At 40.5% G+C, this 25318-nt stretch overlaps 1 protein-coding gene across 6 annotated transcripts in view; it reads right to left on the bottom strand.

Annotated features, from left to right (window-relative positions):
- Positions 1–23880, bottom strand: part of AASS (aminoadipate-semialdehyde synthase) — a 76548-nt gene extending 52668 nt beyond the window's left edge. For 3 of the 6 annotated variants that reach the window (XR_010842127.1, XM_067042277.1, XM_059073885.2), the window contains exons 1-9: positions 23610–23760; positions 14134–14355; positions 11008–11184; positions 8306–8390; positions 4965–5032; positions 4701–4847; positions 3483–3561; positions 3225–3352; positions 1662–1810 (exon numbers count right to left, since the gene is read on the bottom strand). Coding sequence is in view for 5 of the 6 variants with exons in the window: in XM_067042277.1 (XP_066898378.1) it covers positions 1662–1810; positions 3225–3352; positions 3483–3561; positions 4701–4847; positions 4965–5032; positions 8306–8390; positions 11008–11184; positions 14134–14340 (1040 nt within the window). In the remaining variant the exon portion in view is untranslated. Of the gene's footprint in view, positions 1–1661; positions 1811–3224; positions 3353–3482; positions 3562–4700; positions 4848–4964; positions 5033–8305; positions 8391–11007; positions 11185–14133; positions 14356–16452; positions 16747–23609 lie in introns of those variants that run through there. The other 3 variants (XM_067042274.1, XM_067042276.1, XM_067042275.1) reach the window with 3 other exon arrangements.
- Positions 23881–25318: the final 1438 nt, after the last annotated feature.

Raw genomic sequence — 25318 nt, 5'->3', positions numbered from 1 at the left:
TAAATAAATATTAAAAATAAAAAAGAGTGGATATATATATGTATAACTGGTTCACTTTGCTGTACAGCAGAAACAACACAACATTGTAAATCAACTCTACTCCAATAAAAATGAAAAAAACAAAAAACCCTTCCCTAGAGAAATCATTGGCAACAGCCTAAAGTTAAGCTAGTTAGCCAACTTTAAAGAACTTAGGAAGTTCGACTACACTACCTCCACCCTGCTTAGTAATACATAATTTTACGTGTTATTGCATAGAAATCTCTGGAATTATGAACAAAAGTCTCAGTCCAGGATTTGAAATCCTTCTGAGGTTGACCACAATTTTCCTGCCCAATCTCTAATTTCCACTTACCCATATAAACCCTATACTAGGGCTACACCGTCCCACTCACTGTCTTAAACTGTGCTTTGGTGGCTCCATATTTATCAAGCGCCAATCCTATCACTTGAAATCCTGTTCTCCTCACTCCTCCCTAGAGACTTTGCCGAGCCCATGCTCCCACTTTCTTCTAAACTCTTGTGGTATTGATTGCTCCTAGCATTCCTTTGGAATTTAACTGATGCCAGCTACATGCCAGAGGGTAGCAACCACATTTTTTCTTTATCTCTCAGCTTAGCAGAGTGCCAGGCAGACCAGGTGTTCCACAAATATTTATTTATTAACTAATTCATTCAACATTTAGTAATTATTTGAATGAACATTGTATGTCAAACAACGTACTGGGTACCTGTGGCCAAAACAAATAGGGCCCCTATCCTTAAGGAGATTAAGTTGTAGGAAATGTCATAAACACAGGAAAATAAAAATCATAAACACATGAATTTCAGGGAAAAATATAGTAACAGACTGAAGAGTGATTGGGAATGCGGAAGCAAGAGAAGACTTCTCTGAGGAGCTTACTTTTGAGCTACGTGTGGAGTCACAGAAGAGAAGAGAATTCCAAGAAGGAGGGAAGGAAATAGACTCACAAACGTAGGAAACAAACATATGGTTACCAAAGCGCAAAGGAGGGGGAGGGAGGGATAAATGAGGAGCTTGGGATTAACAGATATACACTACTATATATAAAATGGATAAAAAATGAGGACCTACTGTATAGCACAGGGAACTATATTCAATATCTTATAATAACCTATAATGGAAAAGAATCTGAAAAAGGAAAATATGTATATATATATGTAACTAAATCACTGTACTGTATACTTGAAACTAACACGGCATTGTAAATCAACTATACTTCAATAAAAAAAATAAACTTGCTCCCTAGAGCAAACCAAAAAAAAAAAGAAAAAGAAAACTTGCAATCTCAGTTATCCCTAACATGCTATCACCGAGTCCAGCTGATCACTCAACACAGTTAAGCCCAGAGCACTTTTTCTAACTTTCGGGATGTCACCTTATTCATATATATATAACTGAATCACTTTGCTGTACACCTGAAACTAACAACATTGTAAATCAACTATACTTTGATTTTTTTTTAAAAAAAAAAAAAAGGAGGGAAGGTTAACTGTCAAATATTTCCAAGAGATTAAATAAGATAAGGCAGACAACTGGTTATTAATAGTCAAGTCCTGTGCTATGTGGGTCCCCTATGTGTGATACCCTCACAGTGGGCCTTGCTGCTGAAAACTGCCATCATTGCTGAAGTCCTTACTTGTGTGGCAATGCAGGGCAGCCTTCAACACCAGCAACTGAGGACTTGCCTGGAGCCAGGAGACTCTGAGCATCTTGGCGGGTTAGTAGGCGAGGGGTGTTTTGTTCCCAGTAGATTCCATTAATTAAACAAGTTGTATAGGGTGCAATCTGTAAAGCATATTCCAAGGTCAGCGAGATAGGAAATAGCCTTTTTCAAAGCAGCGTGCTGAAAGAGAGCTATCAGTAAAGTTCATGAGAAATAAGTTAACGTTATTTCTAATTGACTTTGTTATTTGCCAAGTCAGTGGCCACCTTTCGAAGCAAAGACAATAAATACCCACCCAGATTTCAGTGGAAAATTACCTCATTATAGAAAAATATATGAATATAAATACATTAATATTTGTGTTCTATAATGCCTTGCATAGCCAAGAAAAAGGAAATAACAGAAGTTCAAGTGACCAAGTGCTCTATTTCCAGCTCAGCCTCTAGCAGCATGTGATCTAAAGCATGCTACCTTAACTTCTCTGGGTTCTGTTTTCCTTACCTGCCTGATGGGGATAATGCATACCCCATTCCTCAAAGGAATGATGTGAAGATTAAATCAGATAACATCTGTAAGCTCCATGGGCAAATGTGCTACATGCATGCATACATGGTAACTAGGTCATTATAAGTTTTGGGATGCATCCAATCACCAATATTTCTGTGATTGGGGAAGAGAAGGGATGGAAACTTACTAGATTCAAAATTTTTCTATTTGAAACTAGTTTTATAATTCCTATTTCTCAAGCATCTCAAGCATTCTCAAGCCACAGGTAAGAGTTCTTCTTCTATAATATGCTCTACATGCTATAACACTAAATTTCATACCAGAATCTAGAAATGTTATATTGTTCAAATACATTTAAAATTATTTAAAACATTCCTTTTCATAATCAGATGCATGCATTTTTTTTTGTTGGTTTATTTTGAGAAGGACTATTGCATGACCAATGACTACAAAACCCACAAATATATTATCCTTCTTATAAGACGAGACCAGTGTGTCCCCATCAGAGGGATTTGAATTGAAAGTAACTTTTGTACAGTGGAGATGGGTCTTCTATAGCCATACTGTTTTCACTCTGGTCCCCTGTAATCAATGACATGTATTTCAAGATGGCTGGCTGAGGTTGATTGCAAATTGTGGCCATAGAAGGGATAGGACTATGTTGAGATCAACTCTTATAGACACTGTGGTTTCTCAACAGTACTAACTAATTCAGGGTAAATACAGAAAAGAGTAACCCACAGGAAATGGTTTAGAGCAATTGGGTACATGCAGACCTGAAGGAGAAACAGAGTCAGTGAAGCAATGGGCATACCCATAGCAACTACCAAAGCCACGAAGCAAAGGCCACTCCAAACACCAAGAAAAGCCAACAACACCTAAGGACAACTCATAATACCCAAAGGACTCACAAAAAGTCAATATGGAGAACTGAAAACCACTGTACACAATCACAACCTCTCTCCTTAAAAACAGCCTAACTATAGTGTATCATGAGCAACCAACTCAAAAGCTAGGTATGATACTCACATCAGTATTAAAACGGCTTATGTAGCGCTCAGGATACTTGTCATACTCTACAGGATCATATATACCATCTGTTTTCCTGACGAGATGATGATGGCGACTTAACACTGTCCCATACACTTTTCTCAGGTCTTGCAGAGGAGAAAGAAATTAGCACAGTGGGTCACAAATGATAAAGGTTTATGGTGATAAAATCCTATAACACTGAAACTGTTAAAAACAGTAAAAGATACGTACACTCGCCCTTCCCGCCCTCCCTACCTCCATTTTGGGAAACTTCTTTTAATTCATGCGGCTCCACGTATTCACAAGGTAATTCATTGAAGATTTCTTGGGCTCCCTGTAAATAATGCATGAGTGAAAATCTAAAAGTCCATCAGAAAAGAGTCAATACGTTTTCCTGCAAAGCTTCCAACTCATTTTCCCCACAATGTTATAGCTTAACTTGCCCTGCCCTGCAAATGGGACCACAACACGGAATCACAGATGAGCGTCTTGCATGCAGCCTGCAAACCAACTTTTTTTATTCCCATTTAAACACCACTCATTGGAAGGGGCTTTAATTTTTTTTTTTTTTTTTTTTTTTTGGTACGCGGGTCTCTCACTGTTGTGGCCTCTCCCGTTGCGGGGCACAGGCTCCGGACGCGCAGGCTCAGCGGCCATGGCTCACGGGCCCAGCCGCTCCGCGGCATGTGGGATCTTCCCGGACCGGGGCACAAACCCGTGTCCCCTGCATCAGCAGGCAGACTCTCAACCACTGCGCTGCCAGGGAAGCCCTAATTTTTTTACTTAAAGTTATTCAGCATAGAAGCAAGGGGGTTTAGAACTGACAGTACAATAAAAATATTTCTATTTAATTTTTGCTCCATTGCAGAAATTATTTCAAGTGGGGAAACTATATTTCCTACTTATATCAGATGGCTATCTCACGGTATAATATAAATAGTGATGTCCTGTTTGTAAAATATTTTCGTTGAAGAAAGATCTATTTTTCAATTACAAGTTTCTCTAGGGGATCAAAAATACATCCTCGAAACTACTCCAGAAGGAAGAATGTAACAATAGTAGTCTTGAATTAAGCTTCTTAACATCTTTTGGCAAAACTCCAAATCTTGTAAAATTTACATCCTGGGGTCACTTCCAGATTTGGGGATATCTCAGTGATGGAGGTAAAATAGAGCACCCTAAGAATAGACCTTTACACAACAAGGAGTTATCCCTCTCAAAAGAAAAAAAGAAAAGAAAAGAAAAACCATTCAAAGCCTCTGACAGCTTGGAATCAACTCAAAGCAAAGACACTAAGTTTGGACCAGTACTGCACTTTACTATGGGTAAAGTACACAGGTAAGTAAAGTACCAAGAACAGAATGCCCAGTCGTGGAAAAGAAGGGCTCTGAAATGTACACAAAATGCCCACATCCTTTGGGTTAGTTTCAGAGTTTCAGATTGCTTTACAGAAAGAAGACAGTTGGAACTTACCTTAGATACATTACCAGTCCCTGTGAACACAAATGTTAAGGGCCCTATCGACTTTGGCATCAAACCCAGAGATATTTCATAGCCAGTGTCTCGGACAGCTTGCACAGCCTGACTGCTGTTCCTGTAGTTATGAGCCATGCCAATGTGCTGCAAGCAAGCACACATGGATCACATCAGTCTACCACCTGAGACATGTTTCTATTCTTAAAATGTGACATGTATTTACAAAAAAAAAAAAAAAAATAGACGCAATAAACGTCTTACCATAAAAGGTGTGTGATGTCCCAAAGCAAGGAGCCTTAAACCCATTCCATGTAAAATATTGATCATCCCTGTTGCAGAATCAGACCAATAGAAAGACCATTAGTTGGGAGGAGTTGAAGCTGTTCTCTCTACCTGTTCTCCGACCTGCTCCATGCTCTGAGAAAGCACAGACCACAGCATCTCAGATCTGGAAGGGGCCCCAGCAGTCATCTTATCTATCCCAACTTTCTGCCATCGAAAGAGTTAACCCAGCTGCACCCCCGCCTGTCCCCTCCACATCCAATCCTGCTAAAACAACAGAAAGAGTGCCCCTCTTTTTCTCTAAGGTTAATCTCTCCACCTTTGCTCCAGATCTCATCCCTTCCTGTCTCTCTCAGGAATTTACTCTTGAATTATGCCCTCTCTCTATCCCTCTCTATTGGTTCATTCTTATCAACATTTAAACACGCCTCCATTTCTCTCATACCAAAAACAAATGAATAAGCAAAAATGAAGTCACCATTGACCCTATGACCCCTCCCCCCATCATTTCAGTGACCTACACAGCTAAACTCTGTGGACACTTTTCAGATCTTTTTTTTTTTTGCGGTACGCAGGCCTCTCACTGCTGTGGCCTCTCCCGTTGCGGGGCACAGGCTCCGGACGCCCAGGCTCAGCGGCCGTGGCTCACGGGCCCAGCCGCTCCGCAGCATGTGGGATCTTCCCGGACCGGGGCACGAACCCGTGTCCCCTGCATCGGCAGGCGGATTCTCAACCACTGTGCCACCAGGGAAGCCCCACTTTTCAGATTTTGACTTACTTGTCAGAGGTATCTGGCAATGTAGAACCCCTCTTTGTTGGGACTCTCTTCCCTCAGCTTGCCTGGCTTGAACATTTTCACCCTACGTTTCTGCAGGCTCCTCTTCCCAGGCCCATTCCTTTTATATGTGCGCCCCTTCTTCTTTGCTTAATATTGGTCACCCTCAGGATTCTGTCCCAGGCACTATTCTCTTCAATCTCTACATTTTCCCCTTAGCTAATCTCATCAATTCCTAAATTTCAAGTGCTCGCTGTATGATGATGATTCCAAGTCTGCATCTCTAACGCAGATGTTTTATTTCAAGACCCAACCAACCACCTTACGGATTTCTCAATCTGGATGTCCTTCACATAGCAGAAACTTAGCATGCCTGTAACAAAGACCTCAGCATCCATTCTCCCCTTCTTTTCCGGAAGGGAACGTCCCCTCTCCATATCCCTGACAGGTTTTCTTTGACCTTTTTTTCTGATGTCAACTTTTAAAGGAATAATTTATATACAACAAATCACACCAATTTAAAGTCTATAGTTTGATAACTGTTAACAAATGCACACACCCATATTACCGCCAACATAATCAAAATACAGAATATTCCCATCACTCCAGTCAATCCTCCCCAAACTTTGGCCCCAAACAACTACTGATTTTACTTCTGTCTGTATAGATTCGGTTCTTCTACAGTTGCATACAAATGAAATTTTAAGTATTTACTCTTCTTTGTGTGTCTGCTTTTGCTCAGGAAAATGTTGTTGAGATTCATGCATACTTTGCGTGTATAAGTAGTTTGCTTCTTTTTATTGCTGAGGAGTATTCCATTCTATGGATGTACCACAGTTTATTTATCCATTCCTCTGCTGATTGTCTGGGCTATTATGAATGAAGCTACTATAAATAATTCTTTTTTTTTTTTTTTTTTTGCGGTATGCGGGCCTCTCACTGTTGTGGCCTCTCCCGTTGCAGAGCACAGGCTCCGGACGCGCAGGCTCAGCGGCCATGGCTCACGGGCTTAGTTGCTCCGTGGCATGTGGGATCTTCCTGGACCAGGGCACGAACCCGTGTCTCCTGCATCGGCAGGCAGATTCTCAACCACTGCGCCACCAGGGAAGCCCTATAAATAATTCTTTACAAAAAATAATTTTTTCTCTTGATAAATGCCTATGAGTGGAATTTATTCTGTACATTGATATGCAAGTGTTTTATTTATTCTTGAGATGTGTCTTTCAAGGATTTGCCTATTTTGTCAACATTGTCAAATTTATTGGCTTATTCATAATATTCCCTTATCATTTTTAATATCGTGACATATAGTGACGATTCCTCTTGTATTCCTAACATTGGTAAAAAGTGGCTTCTCTCTCTTTTTTAAAAAAATCAATCTAACTGGAGGTTTATCCATTTTATTGATTATTTATTTTAAAAAAGAAGTGGCTTTTGATTTTCTCTATTATTTTCCTGTTTTAATTTAATTGATGTTCCCTCTTATCAATATTATTTCCTTCCTTCTATTTGCTTTGGGTTAATTTATTCTTCATTTTCTAGCTTCTTCTGATGGAAGTTTAGATTACTAATTTAAGAACTTTCTTCTTTTCTAATAAAAGCATTAAATGCTATGAATTTCCTGCTAAGTACCACTTTACCTGCATTCCACAAATTTTGGTGTGCTGTGTTTTAAATTTTCATTCAATTCAAAGTATTTTCTAATTTTTCCTGTGATGTCTCTGGACTCATGGGTTAATCAAAAATACATTGTTTATCTTCCAAATATTTGGAAATTTCCTTTATATCTTTGTATTATAATTCCAAAATCAATTTTATTATAGTCAGAGCACATACTCTGTGATTTCAGACCTTTTAAATGTATTAAAAATTGTTTTGTGACCTAACATATGGACCATCTGGATGAACGTTCCACATGAAAGGAATGTGTTCTATTCTGTAAGTTGCTGGGTGGAGTGCTGGGTACTCAAGAACTTTCACTGATGTCAGGGCGGTTGATAGTGTCTTGTGTCCTCTATCCCTACAAATTTTCTGTCTACTTATTCTGACAATTACATACCTTCAAGTAGTCTAATCTGATATAGAGTTATAACATGTGGTGTTTTCTCAACTACAGATTGTTCAAAGTACTAACTGGGACAAAAATCAAGTGCTGTTTTCCCCCAAACTCCAGCTTGTATGCTTGCTAGACTGCTCCTCTGTTGGTCCTGTCCCCGTACCTTTTCTCCCTCTTGTACCCTTTCTTCCATTCTTCGATTTCTCATCACCAAACTGACCTCTCTTTCCCGTCTTCCAAACAGTAAAAATTCAGAGCCTGAGCATACTTGTCCTTCTCCCTGCTCTCTTTTCCTTCATTTTTGTAATAAATATAGTTTAATAATTTTATTTTATTCCCTTGATATTCCTTACCCTTAGTCACACCCCCATGTTTATTTTTATTGGTGGAAATGAACACTCCCATCCCCTTGCCACAGCAAAGAGAAAACACAGTTACTCCCTAGGCAAGTTTAGAAAATGGGTGACGTAACAGCCCTGGCATACCTACCTGCCACACCTGCCCACTGTCCAAACGCCACTACCCGTATTCCTCTATGATCCACCATTTTCTCATAATCAATAAGTCGGATTTCCTGAAGAAACAATAAAAAATGTCTCAACCAGACCCATCCAGCTTAATGTGAATGAGTACAACACATATATGAGCAAGTGATTATTTCACAGTATTCCCTCATAAAATATATATCTTGACTTGCCAGGTGCACCATGAAATATTTAGAAAATGCTGGGTCACAAACCAATGATAGGTTTGTGATGAGAGATGAAAGAATGGTCCTAGCAGGGTGCTAACCCCCCTTGATGGTAGGCAATAAAATAACAAAGGCATGATGTTTTTTAACTTTTAGCCCAGCACCATTGACAAATATATCCACATACTGTCCCCACGCATCCTCACATCCTTCCCTCTAGTCTCAAAAAAAAACCAAATCTTTCCTGAGACTAATCCCTGTGAGCTAGATGCCAGCTTTATTCTATGTCCTCCAAGACCTCTCAAACTTTTTCTTTCTTTTCTTTCTTCCTTCTTTACAGTGTTCCTTTCCCTCAGCCATTCTAAATACACCCAGATCTCTCTTCTACTTTAAAAATAACAACTATACACCCTCTCAAGTCAATACACACAAATCGATCTCATTCTCTCTCTCTCTCTCTCTCTTTCTCTCTCTCCTTCTGTCTCTCTTAGTATCTCTCTGTTTCTCTGTCTCTCTCCTTTTCTTCTCTCTCCAGCCTTTCACAAGCGAACTTTATTTTAAAAGTAGCACAAGCTGCCTGCTCAAGGACAGCACAAGCTGTCCTATTAACTCATGCTTAAAAACTTCTGACACATTGGAATTATAGAATGTTTTGAATAGTCTATTCTCAAAGATGATATAATTTTTGCCATGTGCTTGGATTTAAGAATATTTAATATTAATCCAACTCCAAGTAATTTGTTACAAAATGTTGCCCAAAAGCAGCCCTGCTGGGTCTGTGTTCATTAATTTTCTTGAAATGAACGAAACCTCATATAACCAAAAAGAAAAATGTTTCTAAAGTACTTTTTGAGGAGTTTTATCTGCTTAAAGTGAAACATTCTTCTATAATATTATTTCCTTTAATTACTTTTTGAATTGGTTCTTATGAAGCACTATAAATTAACTACAGTGTCTGTTTAGTGAATCTGAAATTAGTAAGAATGTATTCTACACGCTTATGTAAAATACATTTTCCTCCATTACTTTTACTGTTTGTCAAACTCTCCTGTCCTCTACCTATTGTCAGATTCAAGTCTAGTTGCTAATGCTCTAACATCCTTACCCCAAGGCTTAGACCTTGGACTTCTCCATCTACACTCACTCTTTACCCTCATCCAGTTTCATGGCTTTAGATACCATCTAGTCTCTGACAACTGAAAAATGTGGATCTGGAGAAGCTGCCCTCCTGAGCTACAGACTCACAACCAGTGGCCCACTCAGCATCTCCCCTTACAGGTCTAATGGGCAAATTAAACTCGACAGGTCCTAAGCTCAAATCTTGGTCCTCCCATCCAAGCCTGCTCCTTGTGAAGTAGCATCATGTCAATCTAAGGCAACTCCTTTAAGTTACTCAAACCAAAATCTTGGAGTCATCTCTGACTCCCCTCTTTCTCCCATAGTCCACATTCATCTCATCCATGAATCCTGTAGGATCAGCCCTCTGAAATACATCCAAGATTTGTCCATGTGTCATGACCTCCACTCCTGCCGCCCTCAATATCATTTGTAGCCTAGCATCTGGACTAGTCTAGACTAACAATCTCCTTATCAATTTTGCTCTCCTTCTCCCGTCTCCAACTTTTATTCACAGAGCAGGCAGAATAAGCATTTTAGAATATGATTAACTCTAATCCTCCTTTCCAAAAGACTGTCTGTCAGGCTTTTGCACTACTGTTCTCTCAGGTTGGAAGGCTTTTCCCAGATGGATATGGCTTGATCCTTTGCCTCTTTCAAATTTTTGCTCAATGCCAATATTGCAATGAGGCACTCCCTGATCATCCTATTTCAAGTAGCGTTATCACCTCCCCTAGTGCCCAGCACTAGCTTAGCTTACATAACCTTTAAGCTATGTTCATTGCAGTGATCAGTGTCAGACACATTGTAGGCACTTGGTAAATATTTGTTGAGTGAATGCTCTGTATTTTAAATAGATGATAGTTTTTCCACAGTATTTACACCTCAAAAAAAGTTTCTTTTCCTTATGAATGTTAATAAATGTAAAAATAGCTTCCAGTACAGTTCTGGTACTACAGAGCTGTGCAGCCTCAGTCAAGTCACTTCCCCTCTCTGGGCTCCATTTGAAAAATTACGGTGGTAAGTTATATGATCCCTGAGGTCCCTTTTAGCTCTAAAATTCTACTTGCTAATATTTGTACTATTAACCTTAGAACTTAATAATCATTTGGAGCAAATGCTTCTATCATTCTTCCCATTCCAGAATACAAAGGAATGAAATGTGTTTGGCTCCTCTTATCACAAACTCCAAACCTGCCCAGCAGAGGAGCCCGAAGAACAGCAGAACTATACAAGCACTAACTGCAGATCACCTCTCCTACTGAGGTGAATACGTGATGCATTTTCTAGATGCTGAAAGAAAACTAAAACTCCACTTGACAGTTAAAAGTTTAAAAAGTATATGTTTCTATGTTAACACTTATGAATATTGCCCACTCATTACCTGTTTTAGGATCTCATCCAACAAACCCATATTGGCCTCCTGAGCCTTTATGGTGTGGGAGAAGAATGCATAGGTTTTCTTAGGCATTAATTTTTCCTCTGGGGGTCTTTTAACTCCCAAAATCAAACAAGCTTCAGAAATATCCTCCTGAAGAATGCCACCAGCTTTGACATATTCCTGGGAATGTAATTTTGACGAAAAGTCATTCTCCTGATTTGTTGTATTCATATTTTCTTTAATAAATAAATGTAGCAGTTAAAGTCACAACCTTTTGAAGGAAAAAAATATAAGGAACAAATAATAGAAAAACTACTTCTAATATTCTTACTTGTTGGCTAACGATCAATCTAACATGTTTGACTTTTGTACCAGAAACAAAACATTAGAAAATTCAGCACATACTTTAATCTAAGAACAGTTAATAGTTTGACCATAACCGCTAACACATGTGATTTAAATATACATGTAAAATGTATACTTTGTACCAACAATGCCCTGAAACATTAAATGCTGAATAGTAATTTATTACTTTTAGGTTTTTTTTTTTTTTTTTTGCGGTACGCGGGCCTCTCAATGTTGTGGCCTCTCCGGTTGCGGAGCACAGGCTCCGGACGCGCAGGCTCAGCGGCCATGGCTCACGGGCCCAGCCGCTCCGCGGCATGCGGGATCCTCCCGGACCGGGACACGAACCCGCGTCCCCTGCATCGGCAGGCGGACTCTCAACCACTGCGCCACCAGGGAAGCCCCAGGTATACTTTTAAAGGAAAGACATATCTGCAATATTTTCCTTTTTTGCTGTTGTTGTTCAGTTAGTATTTATTACTGCCCTACTCTGTTCCATGGACTGTGCTACAGATGAGATAAGACACTAAGAAACAGAGACAAGATCTCTCCTGTAAAGGAGCTCACAAAATATTGTAAAAAGAAGTCGGAGGCACAGTGCATGAGGCTAAATTCAAAGGAACATTATGAGTAGCATAATCTAAGTGATATATTAATTTAATGGATATTGAGATAACTCCCAGGTGAGATGATCAAGGAAATGTGGAAATTTAAATTAATCTAAAAGGCTGGGTAGGATTTGGAGGGATGGAGATAGGAAATACAAGGTGGCAATATCAGTAAGAGATATTGAAGGAATATATACAAATATGGAGACGGGAAAGTAAGGAGATGTTTAGGGCATAATAAGTGAATCAATTTAGAAAAATAGACTGTATATTATTATGGTGAATATGAGCTTTATTGGATAATTAAAATAATCATTGACATTTATTAATAAATTACTATGTGCTTTGCTAAGCTCTTTGGGCGAATTATCTCATTTAATTCTCAAAACTCCCATGAGGTAGGTACTATTATTATCCCCATTTTATCAATGGGAAACCTGAGTCTTACACATTAAACTGAGATTACATAGCTAGTACATGGAGGCAATAGACAATCATTTCAGCTTTTTAAATAAAGGGGTAGCATGATCCAGGCAGAATTTTTAAAGCGTCTTAGATGGCAGTTGAATAAAATGAAGATAAAAATAGTTAGGAATCTACTTCAAAGGAAAGTACAAATGAATAGGAAAGAAAGTAAAAAAATGAACATATGGTTCATACCTGGTTTCTCTGAAAACAATCTATTTGCCCATTTATAGTAGACTGGTTAAATAAATCATGATAAATAATGGAGTAATTATAGCAGCCATTAAATAGAATGAAGCTGATCTCTATGAACTGACATGAAGTGATTTCCAGGATATGCCATAGAACAAAGCAGTGTGCAAAAGAGTATATACAGTACACAACGTTCTGTATAAGATTGAAGGGAAAATAAGAAAACACGTACATACACACACATACACATATGCTTATTTTTGCGAGAAGAAACATAGGAATGATAGATCAGAAACTAATGAAAATAGTAACCTATAGGGTGTCTGGGAATGGGATGTAAGGGATTAAGATGAGAGCAAGACTTCTCTGTGTCGCATCTTTTTATACAGTTTTAATCTTTGAAGCTTGTAAATGTTTAACTTATTTGAAAAATAAAATTAAATCAAAAAGGATTTAAAGCAAATGTAATAGAAACAAAAATAAATCCAACTGGATATCACATTGACATGTAACCACAGAGAAAAACTAATTCAGATATCTTTTGAACGCAGCACTCTGAATATTCTTTGTGGGATATATTCTAAAGGCAAAAAAAAAAAAAAAAATTCTAAGAAATATTAAATTCCATTCAATATTCTCTTATTGAGGTATAATTAACATTATATTAGTTTCAGGTGTACACCTAAATGATTCAACACTTGTATATATCGCAAAATGATCACCACAATAAGCCTAGTTAACAATAAGCCCAGTACTGTTCTAGATTAAAAGAACTAAAGATACGTAATAATGAATACAATGAACCTTAATTAAGCCTTGATTAAAATAAAAACCATAAAAGACATTTGAGACAATGGGGAATTTGAAATGTGAGATGTGAGATGATGTCGTGGAATTATTAATTTCTTAGGTGTGAAAAAGCTACAATGGTTACGTAGGAAGATGATTTATTCCTAGGAAACGTATACTGAAGCATTTAGAAATAAAGTGGCATTGTCTGCAGCATATTTTCAAATGGCTCAGGAAAGGAAAAACACGTGCATGTATCTAAAATAAAAGGCAAACCTATGTCATAAGAAGATTCTTGTGAAGAATAAACAGAATGATGAATCTGAGGGGCTTCACCTGGTGGCTGGCAAGGTAAACACTCATGAACAAACTACTCAGTGAAGCATTTCCTGCAGACCTTTGTCTTTCCAGTCCTAGAACCAGGGTCACACATGAAGGAGAGAATCACTGAAGGATGTCATCTCCTAAAAGCAATCCTTTTATCTCTCAGCTGGAAGAAAGCATGGAATGGGGCGAAAATAATACTTATTGGCTAAATTCTGGGCTCAAGAAAGGATGCTAACTAGAAATCTTGTAACTATATAATCTCATTATAACCGAAGTAGAGAAATATTGTCATGTGGTCTTTAAGTGACACTAGCAAACATTTTATCTTCACTCAGATGCTCCCTATTTTTCATACACAGGGTCATTTCAGTCCCACTTATTTTTAAAAATTGGAAATATTTACCTTATCGTGAATGGCCCGCCGATTGGAAGGCTGTATTAAGACCTTGTACCCCAGATTGGTGATTCCTTTGATGTGCCGGGGAGCCAGGGGAGCCCGCCTCTCCCAGGCATTCACATCCTCCCGCCTCAACGCCATCACCGCCTTGTAGTGAAGCCTGGAGAGGCTGAGGCCCAGCCCGCCCAGTTTGGTCCTAGGTATTCTCAGCATCTTGAAACCTGGTGACTGTAAAGAAATTGTAAGAGCAGGACAACAAAAGGCAAGAAGGCTCACAGGTCAGTTCTGGTCTCCTGAGAAATCTGCTGTAAAATCCAACCAACTCAGGTGATAACAGATTCAAGATGAAGAAGGGAGAGGGAAAACCTGGATGATATGATGATAATTTGCTGGTCATTCGGATGCTGTTCCTTTACCCAAACAAACCCAAACTTCCACAAACGAAGTTACTTCCAAAAAAAAAAAAATGTCCCAAGCAACTTATGGGACACTAATCAACATCTGCTAAGCTGAAATCATTTTTTTAATGTATGTTTTATCAAACACATTCAGCACAAAAGTTTTAAGCAAGTTAATCTACAATGCAAATACAGGAAGATAATTTATGCCAATTTTGATGATATAAAGTTTAGAATCCTTTCATAATGTACAAGACCCTTGACAGTCTAGCTCCAACCTCTTTCAAGTTTCATCTCTGACCATTTCCTAAACTAGTTCTACTCAAAGTGTGTTTTACAGTCTGTTGTCAGTCAGTGAACTGCTTTGTACTGGTCCACAATGAGATATGTACAGAAATAGAAAGTAAGCACTTAGAAACCTTTATATGATAGGATAATTTTTCTAGTAATTCACTGGTATTGAATTTTATAAAAGCATTGGTCCTGGAAGATTGGAAATTTAAGAAAACAAAAAAACATATTTTTCATCACAGGTGTTAGAAGCTGAAGAAGCACCTGACACCCCCAGCCTCGCTTCACTGACCCTGTTGTTCCTCTAAACATTCTCTTCTCGGGCTTCCCTGGTGGCGCAGTCGTTAAGAATCCGCCTGCCAGTGCCAATGCAGGGGACACGGGTTCGAGCCCTGGTCCGGGAAGATCCCACATGTCGCAGAGCAACTAAGCCCATGCGCCACAACTACTGAGCCTGCACTCTAGAGCACGTGAGCCACAACGACTGAGCCCGCATGCTACAACTACAGAAGCCCACGCGTCTAGAGCCCCTGCTCTGCAACAAGAGAAGCCACCGCACTGAGAAGCCCGCACACCGCAACGAAGAGTAGCCCACGCTCACAGCAACTAGAGAAAGCCCACGCGCAGCAACAAAGACCCAATGCAGCCAAAACAAACAAACAAACATGCTCTTCCCCTTTCCAGAGTTTCCTCTACCAGAACACCTCCCCCTGCTATTATATTAAACCCAGACCTGTCTCAGTTTTCTAACTGCTATTCCAGATTCTGTAACTCTATTCATTAATTCAAGTAAGAAAGATTTACAAGGGGCTTACTCTGTGTCAGCACAGAATAAATTTTACAGAAAATTTTAAAGCATAAGTATCAAACAGTATTCTGTGCCTCTTCAAATGGTTACATAAATTTAGTAGTCAGAAGCCATTTCAGATGATAATTTGCTGGTCATTTGGATGCTGAACCTTAGTTTTCTATGTTTAAGGTTGGCATCAAAATATAGAGACTAAACGATTTTACATCTTCTAGAAATTCCCTAGCATATAGCACAATTCTTATGGAACACATTTCTGTTACATCAGACTACAATCTCTAAATCAGACCCACCTTACAGACAGGGAAGTTTTGTCCAACAATGGAATGTACAAGTACTATTTCCTGGGGGCAAAATACTTATCACCCTAGATAGAAAACTTGTAGGATAACTCACAACGCAGACTAAAAGAATAAAGCAAACAGCAAAGAGTTCGGCTAAGAAGGCTTTAGGAAGAAAAGGGGCAGAGAGAGAAAACACTGCACACAGCAAATGAACATGCCAATCATAAGAAGTTCAGGCTAACTTTTACTCAGGCCAAAATACAGATGACCGACATTTCAGTAAAAGTCTGTTATATACTTTATCTAACTTTTTGGTTTATGTATATAGTTTCGTTTTTAAAAGAGACTTTGCTAAACCCAAATCCAAGCCCAAGCCCATAACATTTATTCTCCCCCAAGCCAAAGGAAAATCTTCAACGTCCCATAGAACTTGAATCCCTATGTTTGTAAATGAAATCAATTCCAAAGACAAATGAGTCTTCTAAACACACTGAGAAGCCCAGAAACAGTCCCATCTTCCCAGCAGGGGCTGCATCTCACATACCATAGTTGACCAAGTGACCCTAATCCTCTATACTTTGTAGCAGTTCTTGGCACAAAGATTAGGAAACTTGTCCACATAATTCAGTCTCTCTCCTCCGCCCAAGCTTGATTTATAACCACAGCTTCCCCTTTCTCAGCAATACTCCCTCCTCCTCCTCTTCTTCCTTCTCCTCCAGGACCACACCTCCTTGGCCTGGAGTCGGGGTACAGCGTGGGAGGAGAGACATACACTCATGTAATACACACATACATTTTTGCAGAGGCAGACCTTCCTCGGGAGCCAAGAAAGTAAAGTAGCCGAGGCTGGCTTTCTGAGTTTTATTTGGGAAGCTACTTTCACTTTCACTTTTTGTAGGGAATTCTTGAATCACAATTCCTGACATTTTGTTTTTAAAGAAATAGAACAATAGTTACCATTGATTTAACATTATATGCCAAGCACTATGCTGAGCACTTTACAGACATTATTTCATTTCCTCCTTGCAAAAATCGTATTAAGTAGATACTATTATTAGCCCCATTTTACAGATGAAGAAACTGAAGTGAAATCCAACTAGAGCTGTTGCTTTTAAGCAGAAGCAGAATCCCTAGGTTAATATTCAACACTCAGGATTTTCTCTTCTTTGCCAAAGCCTGCAGATCCACACCTCGTACATCTGACACGTTACTCATGCCAGCTCAATTTAGAAATAAATCAGATCCATATGGCATATTATTAGTTCTCCCACAGCATGGGGTGCCTCCATCAACCCCTTTCTATGTGTCACCAAAAATCCTTCCTGAGTCCCTGCCAAGGTAAATTCTAAGTTTCTGGATGCTTAGAAAAAAGATGATTATAGCAGTTCTGATTATGTGAGTAATTGCTTGAACCTTGAAACTTGGTCTCAGCATAAAACTTTCTGGGACCACCATTCATTTCATTCTCAGGTCATCAAGAAATATGTAACGGTGAGAATTTCTGAATTACTCTGAGGTATGGCACCGCAGGTGTCTGACATTTCATGGAAATGCCCAGGTGGGTTATTCTGGACTTCCCTGTCCTGTATTTTATGGGCTTTTCCAAGAATATCAGGAAGTAAATGTCATGTATATTTCTGGCAATGCCTTCAAGTGGAAGCAAGGCAGTAAGATTCCGGACTTATTCACTGGCTCAAGTGAGGTTACTTGACAGGGCTGCGTGCTGATAACAGCCTCTGACATGAGCAAGGAGAATGTGGAAAAGCAAGAGAAGAAGGAGAGGAGAAGGAAAGGAAAGAGGAAAAATAAGGGGGAGGAAGAGGAGGTGAGAAATAAGGGGAGAAAGAGAAGTGTTACACAGTCAGGGCTGGAGAACAAGACCCTTTCCCTGACAATTTCTAAACAGTCTTCCCTTCAACACATGAAGGGCCAATGTTTCAAATGGCATTAAAATAAAATTTTAAAAGATTCTTCTCTATGTTTTTGTAAAACAAGAATAGCACTATGGTATACATTTTCACATACCTAGGATTGATTAGGAGTTTGAAATGTCCCTAAAAGTCATAGGAATGTTGCAGTGAATTGTGCAGATGCACTGAGATAGGAGGACAATTAGTGGATGGACTCTAACAATAGGAGAACATACTATATGATATCACCTTACTTCTTTTCCATTTTTTAGTGGGGGGAAGACTTCAGAATTAATTTTAATTTACCTATTGTGCAGATTACCTACCTTTGTAATGCACACATGAGAATTGGGGGGGGAGGGGGAATATGCTTAATTGTTCTTGGTATTTTTTTTTTTTTTTTTTTTTTTTTTGTGGTACGCGGGCCTCTCACTGTTGTGGCCTCTCCCGTTGCGAAGCACAGGCTCCGGACGCGCAGGCTCAGCGGCCATGGCTCACGGGCCCAGCTGCTCCGCAGCATGTGGGGTCTTCCCGGACCGGGGCACGAACCCGTGACCCCTGCATCGGTAGGCGGATTCTCAACCACTGCGCCACCAGGGAAGCCCCATGTTCTTGGTATTTTCTATCCTTTTCAAGAGATGAGAAAAAAAAAAAAGGTCACTAGAGAAAAAGGTAGAGAGATAGATAGACAGATAGATAGACAGAGCTTGGCACTCCCTACATAGCCCACTATTTTCTTTCAGTGACCATGAAATAAACCATGGTCATTTTTGTACATCATTACCCTAAATAACATGAAGGAACAAAAGATTTTGTGAGGTGAATTTATGAAAGATTGTATTTGAGGAAAAGCCACCTTTAATGGTAGAGGACCTCTTATGTAGTTAGGAAGGTCCTTTTAAATGACAAACAGACTGGTTTTTCTGTACAATTACATAGATTAATATAGTAGTAGCTAGTCATTTGTTTCTAGAATGAATATTTTCTAATATTTTAATAAAAATATAATAAAAGCCAGACATTTTCTTGATGAGCTATAATTTGCCCATTGATTATGGGAGAAGTGTTTTGATTTTCTTTCTTTAATTAAAAATAAATTTGGGGTTACTTAAGGTATGCATAGCATGATGTTAGTTTCTTGTAAAGAAGCAGTAATCCAGTCCCCTGCTCATTTTGATGAGATCCAAAAGGAGCAGGATGAAACAATTTTATCTAATTAAATGACCTCAATCAGTATCTGTTGGTGACTTATCAATCACTAATTATAGCTGAATATTAGAGTCAGAATGAATGGGAGAAAAGATAATCTAAAACCAGATAATACAAATGAAGGTAGCATGCCTCATATAAATATGGGATTTCTCATGTTTCATAAACAGCATTTTCCAAGCATCTATGGATGAATCATAATAAAGCAGTCTGCTCTTTGGTTGGTATAACTTTTAAATGTAACCGGATTAGGTTACATTTATCTGTTATTGTTCAGGTAGTACTTATGCCAGAAAACAATGTACTTGATTTGTGCTGGTTTTCACGGGTTAGAGTGGTAGGGTGGATGAAGAAAGCTGAGATCTACAGAGAGCTTTTTATCCTTCCATCAAATGTTCAAAAATCTTTTAAGTCTCTTCAATCCTTTCCATACTATCAACCCAAACAGAAAACTTTTTAAACCTACAAACCACCTACCAAAGCCAGAACAATGTGGAAGCAAATGCAAGAGCTTAAGTACAAAAAAGAGTTAGGCTTGGCCCCTTCTAATTTCTGTTGCTTCCACTGAGACATGTAAAAAAGATTACAAATTCATTATTAAAGAAATTTTAAGGCCAAATCATCTATCTTCAGCCCCCAAAGTCAGAGATGTGCTCTTTGTCCTTATATTTTAGATCTTTGAAATAATTCCACTAGAACATAATTCAGTGACTCACACTAAAACCATCCAATTACATGGGGAGATTTCTCAATGCCAAGTCATTTGCAAATGATCGGGCATACATCTTGGTTAAATATTGAGACACTAAGGATGGAGTAATCTTGAGCTGACTAAAATAAATAATGAGTGAGAAATGCAAATGATTTATAGCCACACTTCCAGTTTATTCAAAGAGTGCAAGTGTATTTTAAAAGCCATGGTTTCCCAGAAAGCCCTGGTACTGTATATAAGGGTAGGCAGCTGCATGGCCATGAGTCTTGGCCTACACTACATATTTGACATCCAGACCATAATAACCCTGGAGAGGTCCAAAAGAGTTCCAAATTAATAGAACACACAGTGATGGCCTAGAACTAATCCAAATACCTCCCAACCCCAAGGCTTGCTAGAACTAGGCTTGAGCACGTAGCAACACTGTCCTCCATACTTTTATTTCCTGTTGCACAGCTATATTCTTTTAATATTAAACTCCTTACAAAATAGTTAGCTAGAAGTAAAAACAAGTAGAGTTGGAGAGTGTTTATTAGTGCTAAGTAATCTGGTCTAAGAATATTCATACGCTCTCAAGCCTATAAGCTACTCAAAGTCATCCAAAGACATAAGACCTATGAGTCTCCTGGTCTCTAGCCCGCAAATGTAGCTTCACTGAGATGGAATGCAAAGTTAGTTCTGAATCGGAGTCTGATCCAAAATGTTTATCTGCTTATTTGTCTGTCTCTTTGTTAAACTCTAAACTATTTGAAGAAATGAATTGTGTTTTCCTCATCTCTGTATTCCCAGTGACTGCCCCATAGGAGAACTCAAATGTTTTGCAAAAGAATAAAGAAATAAATGAGCAAATTTAAATGAATGTCATAAAGACCAATGTAGCAGAGAAAACAAAATAGACTAATGAATAAGAACAGGGACTCATATCTCCCATCCCCCCAACAATGCCCCACAAAAGATCTAATCTCTTGCTGAGATCTCATAGACCGATGAATATTTTGAAATGCAAATAAAAATGGTAGCAAAATCCAGACCTGGTTGCTGATACATATAACTAGATATGGGGCTCCTTACCCGACTTCAGGTTCCTAATCCAGACTGGAATATAATACTAAAGTCCTTTTCAGCTCTAATATACTGATTCTATTAAGGATAGTAATGACTAGACACTGTGGATTACAAAAGCATTAGAATTTTAGAACATAAATAGGCACTCTGACTCATGAAGATCCAGCTAAAGTACAGTAAACAGGGAAACAAAAATACCAAAAACACTATGGAGGAAGACAGGATATTCACTTAAATTACCTGGATTAACTGCAGTGACCAGGAGCCCAGAGCTTAAAACAGGAGGGGGTACCTCAGAGGAATTCTGACTCCTCTCCTCCGCAAATGGCCTAGATTCCTCAGCTTCCCACTTACTCTATGACCTCGGTGAGTAATTTAACCTGTCTGTGCCTCATCGGCAAAATGGGAATCATACTAATATCTACCTTTTAGAGCTATTGTGAAGTTTATTTGCACTAATAGGCATAAAATGCTGAGCACTGCCTTGCATGCCATAAACACTCAGTAAATGTTAAGAAAAAGGCTGCAAGCCTGCCCACTCCTCAAAGGTGAGCACAGGGGCTTCCCTGGTGACGCAGTGGTTGAGAATCCGCCTGCCAACGCAGGAGACACAGGTTCAAGCCCTGGTCCGGGAAGATCCCACATGCCGCGGAGCAACTAAGCTCGTGCGCCACAACTACTGAGCCCGCATGCCACAACTACTGAAGCCCAAGTGCCCTAGAGCCCATGCTCTGCAACAAGAGAAGCCACCACAATGAGAAGCCTGTACATCACAACGAAGAGTAGCCCCCGCTCGCCGCAACTAGAGAAAGCCCACGTGCAGCAACGAACACCCAATGCAGCCAAAAATAAACTAATAAATAATTTATTTTTTAAAAAAGGTGAGCACAACCATCTCCACTGACAGAAGACACCACTTTCCCACACTCGGGGTCACACTGTGGGAAGGCCTTCACAATGGCTCCATATTAATCCCTCCCCCTTCTTATTTCTTTAGAAGCCCAGTAAGCCTTCTCTTTACCTTCACCCTTTAGGCATGAGTGTTCAAGAAAAATAAGTGATTTTAATACTATATTTCACCAAATTTAAAACATGTTTTTTCACATTTTAGCATCCCCAAAATGGGGATGCATCTTATAACTGGTTGCACCTTAATTCTAGGAACACAGTAATAATGTTGTTGGTTATTTCCCATTCCAAATGTACAGCATCTCTGTGATTCCATGAATTGCATAGAATTTTTTTTGTGGCCTCATCAAAGAAACTTGCCACTGTTTGTAATGTTATCTCTATGAGAAAATTAGAAAAAGAATATTTGGAAAAATGAAAACTTTTTTGTTAAATTGGCGTTGGTTACACACCAAAGATCATTTCCAAAATCCTAAACCAAAGTCTGCTAATGATTAAATAGAGGATTAGTTAGTAAAGGGGGAAATTTTTCAATTACAAATAAATAAAAATTCTGATGACGCTGTCACCAGTAACAAGTGAAACCGATAACAAATATGAGTTTCTGGAAAGTGGGAAAGTCACTGGGGGACATTTGCTTAACCATTGTCGTCCTAGTTCATTTTGCAGAACGGCCACCAGGTTACATGGCTAGAAGGTAGTGTGGCCCTAGGTTCACTCAGCTTTATAGCAAAAAAAAAAAAAGGAGGGGTGGAGTTCAAGTTACAAAACACACACACACAGAAGCGTCCACACCAAGTGCCATGGGTTTCTTGGGTTTTTTTTTTCCTTCCAATATAAAGTATATGAAAGCCACGTGTCAAAGTCAGTGACGGTTCGGTCCTGTGCCTAGCTAGGCCGGCGTAATCACAGCTACGTCTTTTCCACATTCCGATAGCTGACGACCCACAATATCAAAAAAATGTTCATCTTTGTTCGAGTTACTAAACACACTCTCTCCCACTCACCACACCCACTCCCGCTCTCCTAAAATCAGTGCCTAAAAAGCATATTTCTTCCAGAAGTAGTCGAGCCATTTAGCCCCACTGAATTAAACAGGGTAGATAACTGCTTCTAACCGCGCCCCCTCCCCGCGCAAACGCTCCCATTGGCCCGCACAGCCCCTGCGGGGTCTCCGCAGTTCAGATGACGCTGACATCCAAGGCATCCGACTTCTCCTATCTCTGCTGGAGGACGGACTGGGGGCAGCAGCTTCCGGGGGCGGAGGGGGCTGGTCTCCAGCTCAGAGAGACTGGCCTGCCCCACATGGGCAGGGTGGGGAAGTTTGTGATACGAATTTGGTCAAGCAGGCCAGGTCTGAAAAGGTCAACCAGTAACTGCGCCGAAAGAAATCGGGGTGGGGGGGGACCGGAGGGGGGCCGGGGAGGGCCCCCTCTCCGTCAACCACCTCCCACAGCTGCCTATCTAAATAAGCACACAGTCCAAGAATTAACAGAGGGTTTGCTCTACAGCTTCAATACCAATGCTTTACCCCCCAGCAACCGCTCCCCACCTCAGCCCTCGCCAAGAAAGAAATCCGAATTGCCATCCCATATGCCTTCTCCTTCCTAAACAGAAACTCCGGAGCCGCGCCCGCTGCGCCCCACCTCCCAGCCCTCGCGTGCAGAGAAACGCTAGGCGGGGAGGCCTGGCGAGGAGGCCCAAACGCTCGCCACACTCTTCCGTACGCTCGTCCCAGCTCCCGGGTCCCCAGCGGCGCGGGGAGGAGGAGGCACAGCTAGCCCGCACCGCCCGGTGGACTGGCAGAGCCCCGCCGGCGATCCTCCAAATCCTTCTCACAGGCTGAGCCCACAGCCCATCTGCTCAGCCCCCTCCGGGCACCCTCCCCCCGCTCACCTCGTCCGGTCCCCGCCGCCTCTGCGCTCCCGGGTCCGGGCAGAGTAGGATCCGAATTCCCAGCAGAAATTGGGATGGGGGCCCTGAGGAGGAGGTGTTTGCTCAACTTCTTCGGAAGTCATGCCTCTTCCTCCGCAGCCAATCAGCGCCCGCCCTGAGGGAACAACCTTCTCCTCCACCAATCGGCGGCGCTGCCAGGTGCTAGGTCATGCCCTGCCCCTGCTCCTCCCCCAAAATCCTCCTGCCTTTTAGATCTCTGACCTACGTACGTCCTTAGCTGGGGGCGTCACGTCCTTCCAGGACTGTTATTGACCAAGTTTGTAACTGTGCATAGCAGGAGACAGGCGGAGACGGAGAAGGACGAAAATAGTCCGGACGTTACACGCTCAACAGATCCGTGTATCCCCTGGGAGAAAAGTTTCCGTTTCATGTATATCAAGCTTGTTTAGCGATATTCACTTCTCAAAGCATTTTCACATCCTCATAACAATACTGTGAAGTCAGGTGACAGTTCTTTTTTTTTAAAAATAAATTTATTTATTTATTTGGCTGTGTTGGGTCTTGATTTCTGTGCGAGAGCTTCCTCTAGTTGAGGCGAGCGGGAGCCACTCTTCATCGCGGTGCACGGGGCCTCTCACTATCGCGGCCTCTCTTGTTGCGGAGCACAGGCTCCAGACGCTCAGGCTCAGTAGTTGTGGCTCACGGGCCCAGTTGCTCCGCGGCATGTGGGATCTTCCCAGACTAGGGCTCGAACCCGTGTTCCCTACATTGGCAGGCAGACTCTCAACCACTGCACCACCGGGGAAGCCCAGATGACAGTTCTTAAGGCCATTTTAGAGTCCAGCAAACTGAGACTGAGAAATTAAGTGTTGTGTATCCACATCCAATGAATATTAATATTCATTAATGAATTTACTAATTTAAATAATGAATTTTCATTTTTATGACGTGTGTAACCCCAGAGGCTTTTTGCTCAAGTCAATGAGATAGATGATCAGAGTCGTGCGCTTAAGGGAATATGGTCTAGATAGTGTATAGAAGGGGGTTGAGTAAAAGTGATAGTAAAGGGATTTAAAAGGACAGAGTCAACACCACCGGTAAGGCTAACAGGCTAGAGGAAGAACTGAAACAAATTTGGTGTTTCAGGCTTCGCTAAGTGGTGATTGGGAAGTTGGTGATATCAAGAACAGTGCAGTAAAACATAGCAAGAAGGGAAGGCTTTGGAGGAGTGATTAGGAATATGATTTGGCATGTGTAAAGCTAAAGATACAGAGGAAAACCCCAGCTTCCAGAGAAGCTTCTAATTTTCTCTGTAATTGGAGATATGAGTGGAGTTTATAAAAATGTTCTAGGTTCAAGGTCGTTGACATGAGCATTTAATAGTTAAACACATCTGTGGCGGTATGAGAAAAGTATGTGTTGGAGAAAGTTACCAAAACGGAAGGGAATACTACCCTCTGGCCATTGATTCCCTAGGAAGACCACAGATGGACTTCAAGTGTTTCTTCTGCCTCTGGTGCTGAGGCTAGTCTTCACAAAATGCATTTCCCCCTGACCCTCTAGGGCCATTTAGCCAGGACTTTTTTTTTTTTTTTGTGGTACGCGGGCCTCTCACTGTCGTGGCCTCTCCCGTTGCGGAGCACAGGCTCCGGACGCGCAGGCTCAGCAGCTATGGCTCACGGGCCCAGCCGCTCCGCGGCATGTGGGAT

The sequence above is a fragment of the Kogia breviceps genome, chromosome 9 (assembly GCF_026419965.1).
Source record: "Kogia breviceps isolate mKogBre1 chromosome 9, mKogBre1 haplotype 1, whole genome shotgun sequence".
Taxonomy (NCBI): domain Eukaryota; kingdom Metazoa; phylum Chordata; class Mammalia; order Artiodactyla; family Physeteridae; genus Kogia; species Kogia breviceps.
This window is presented reverse-complemented; position numbering and strand designations above follow the sequence as displayed.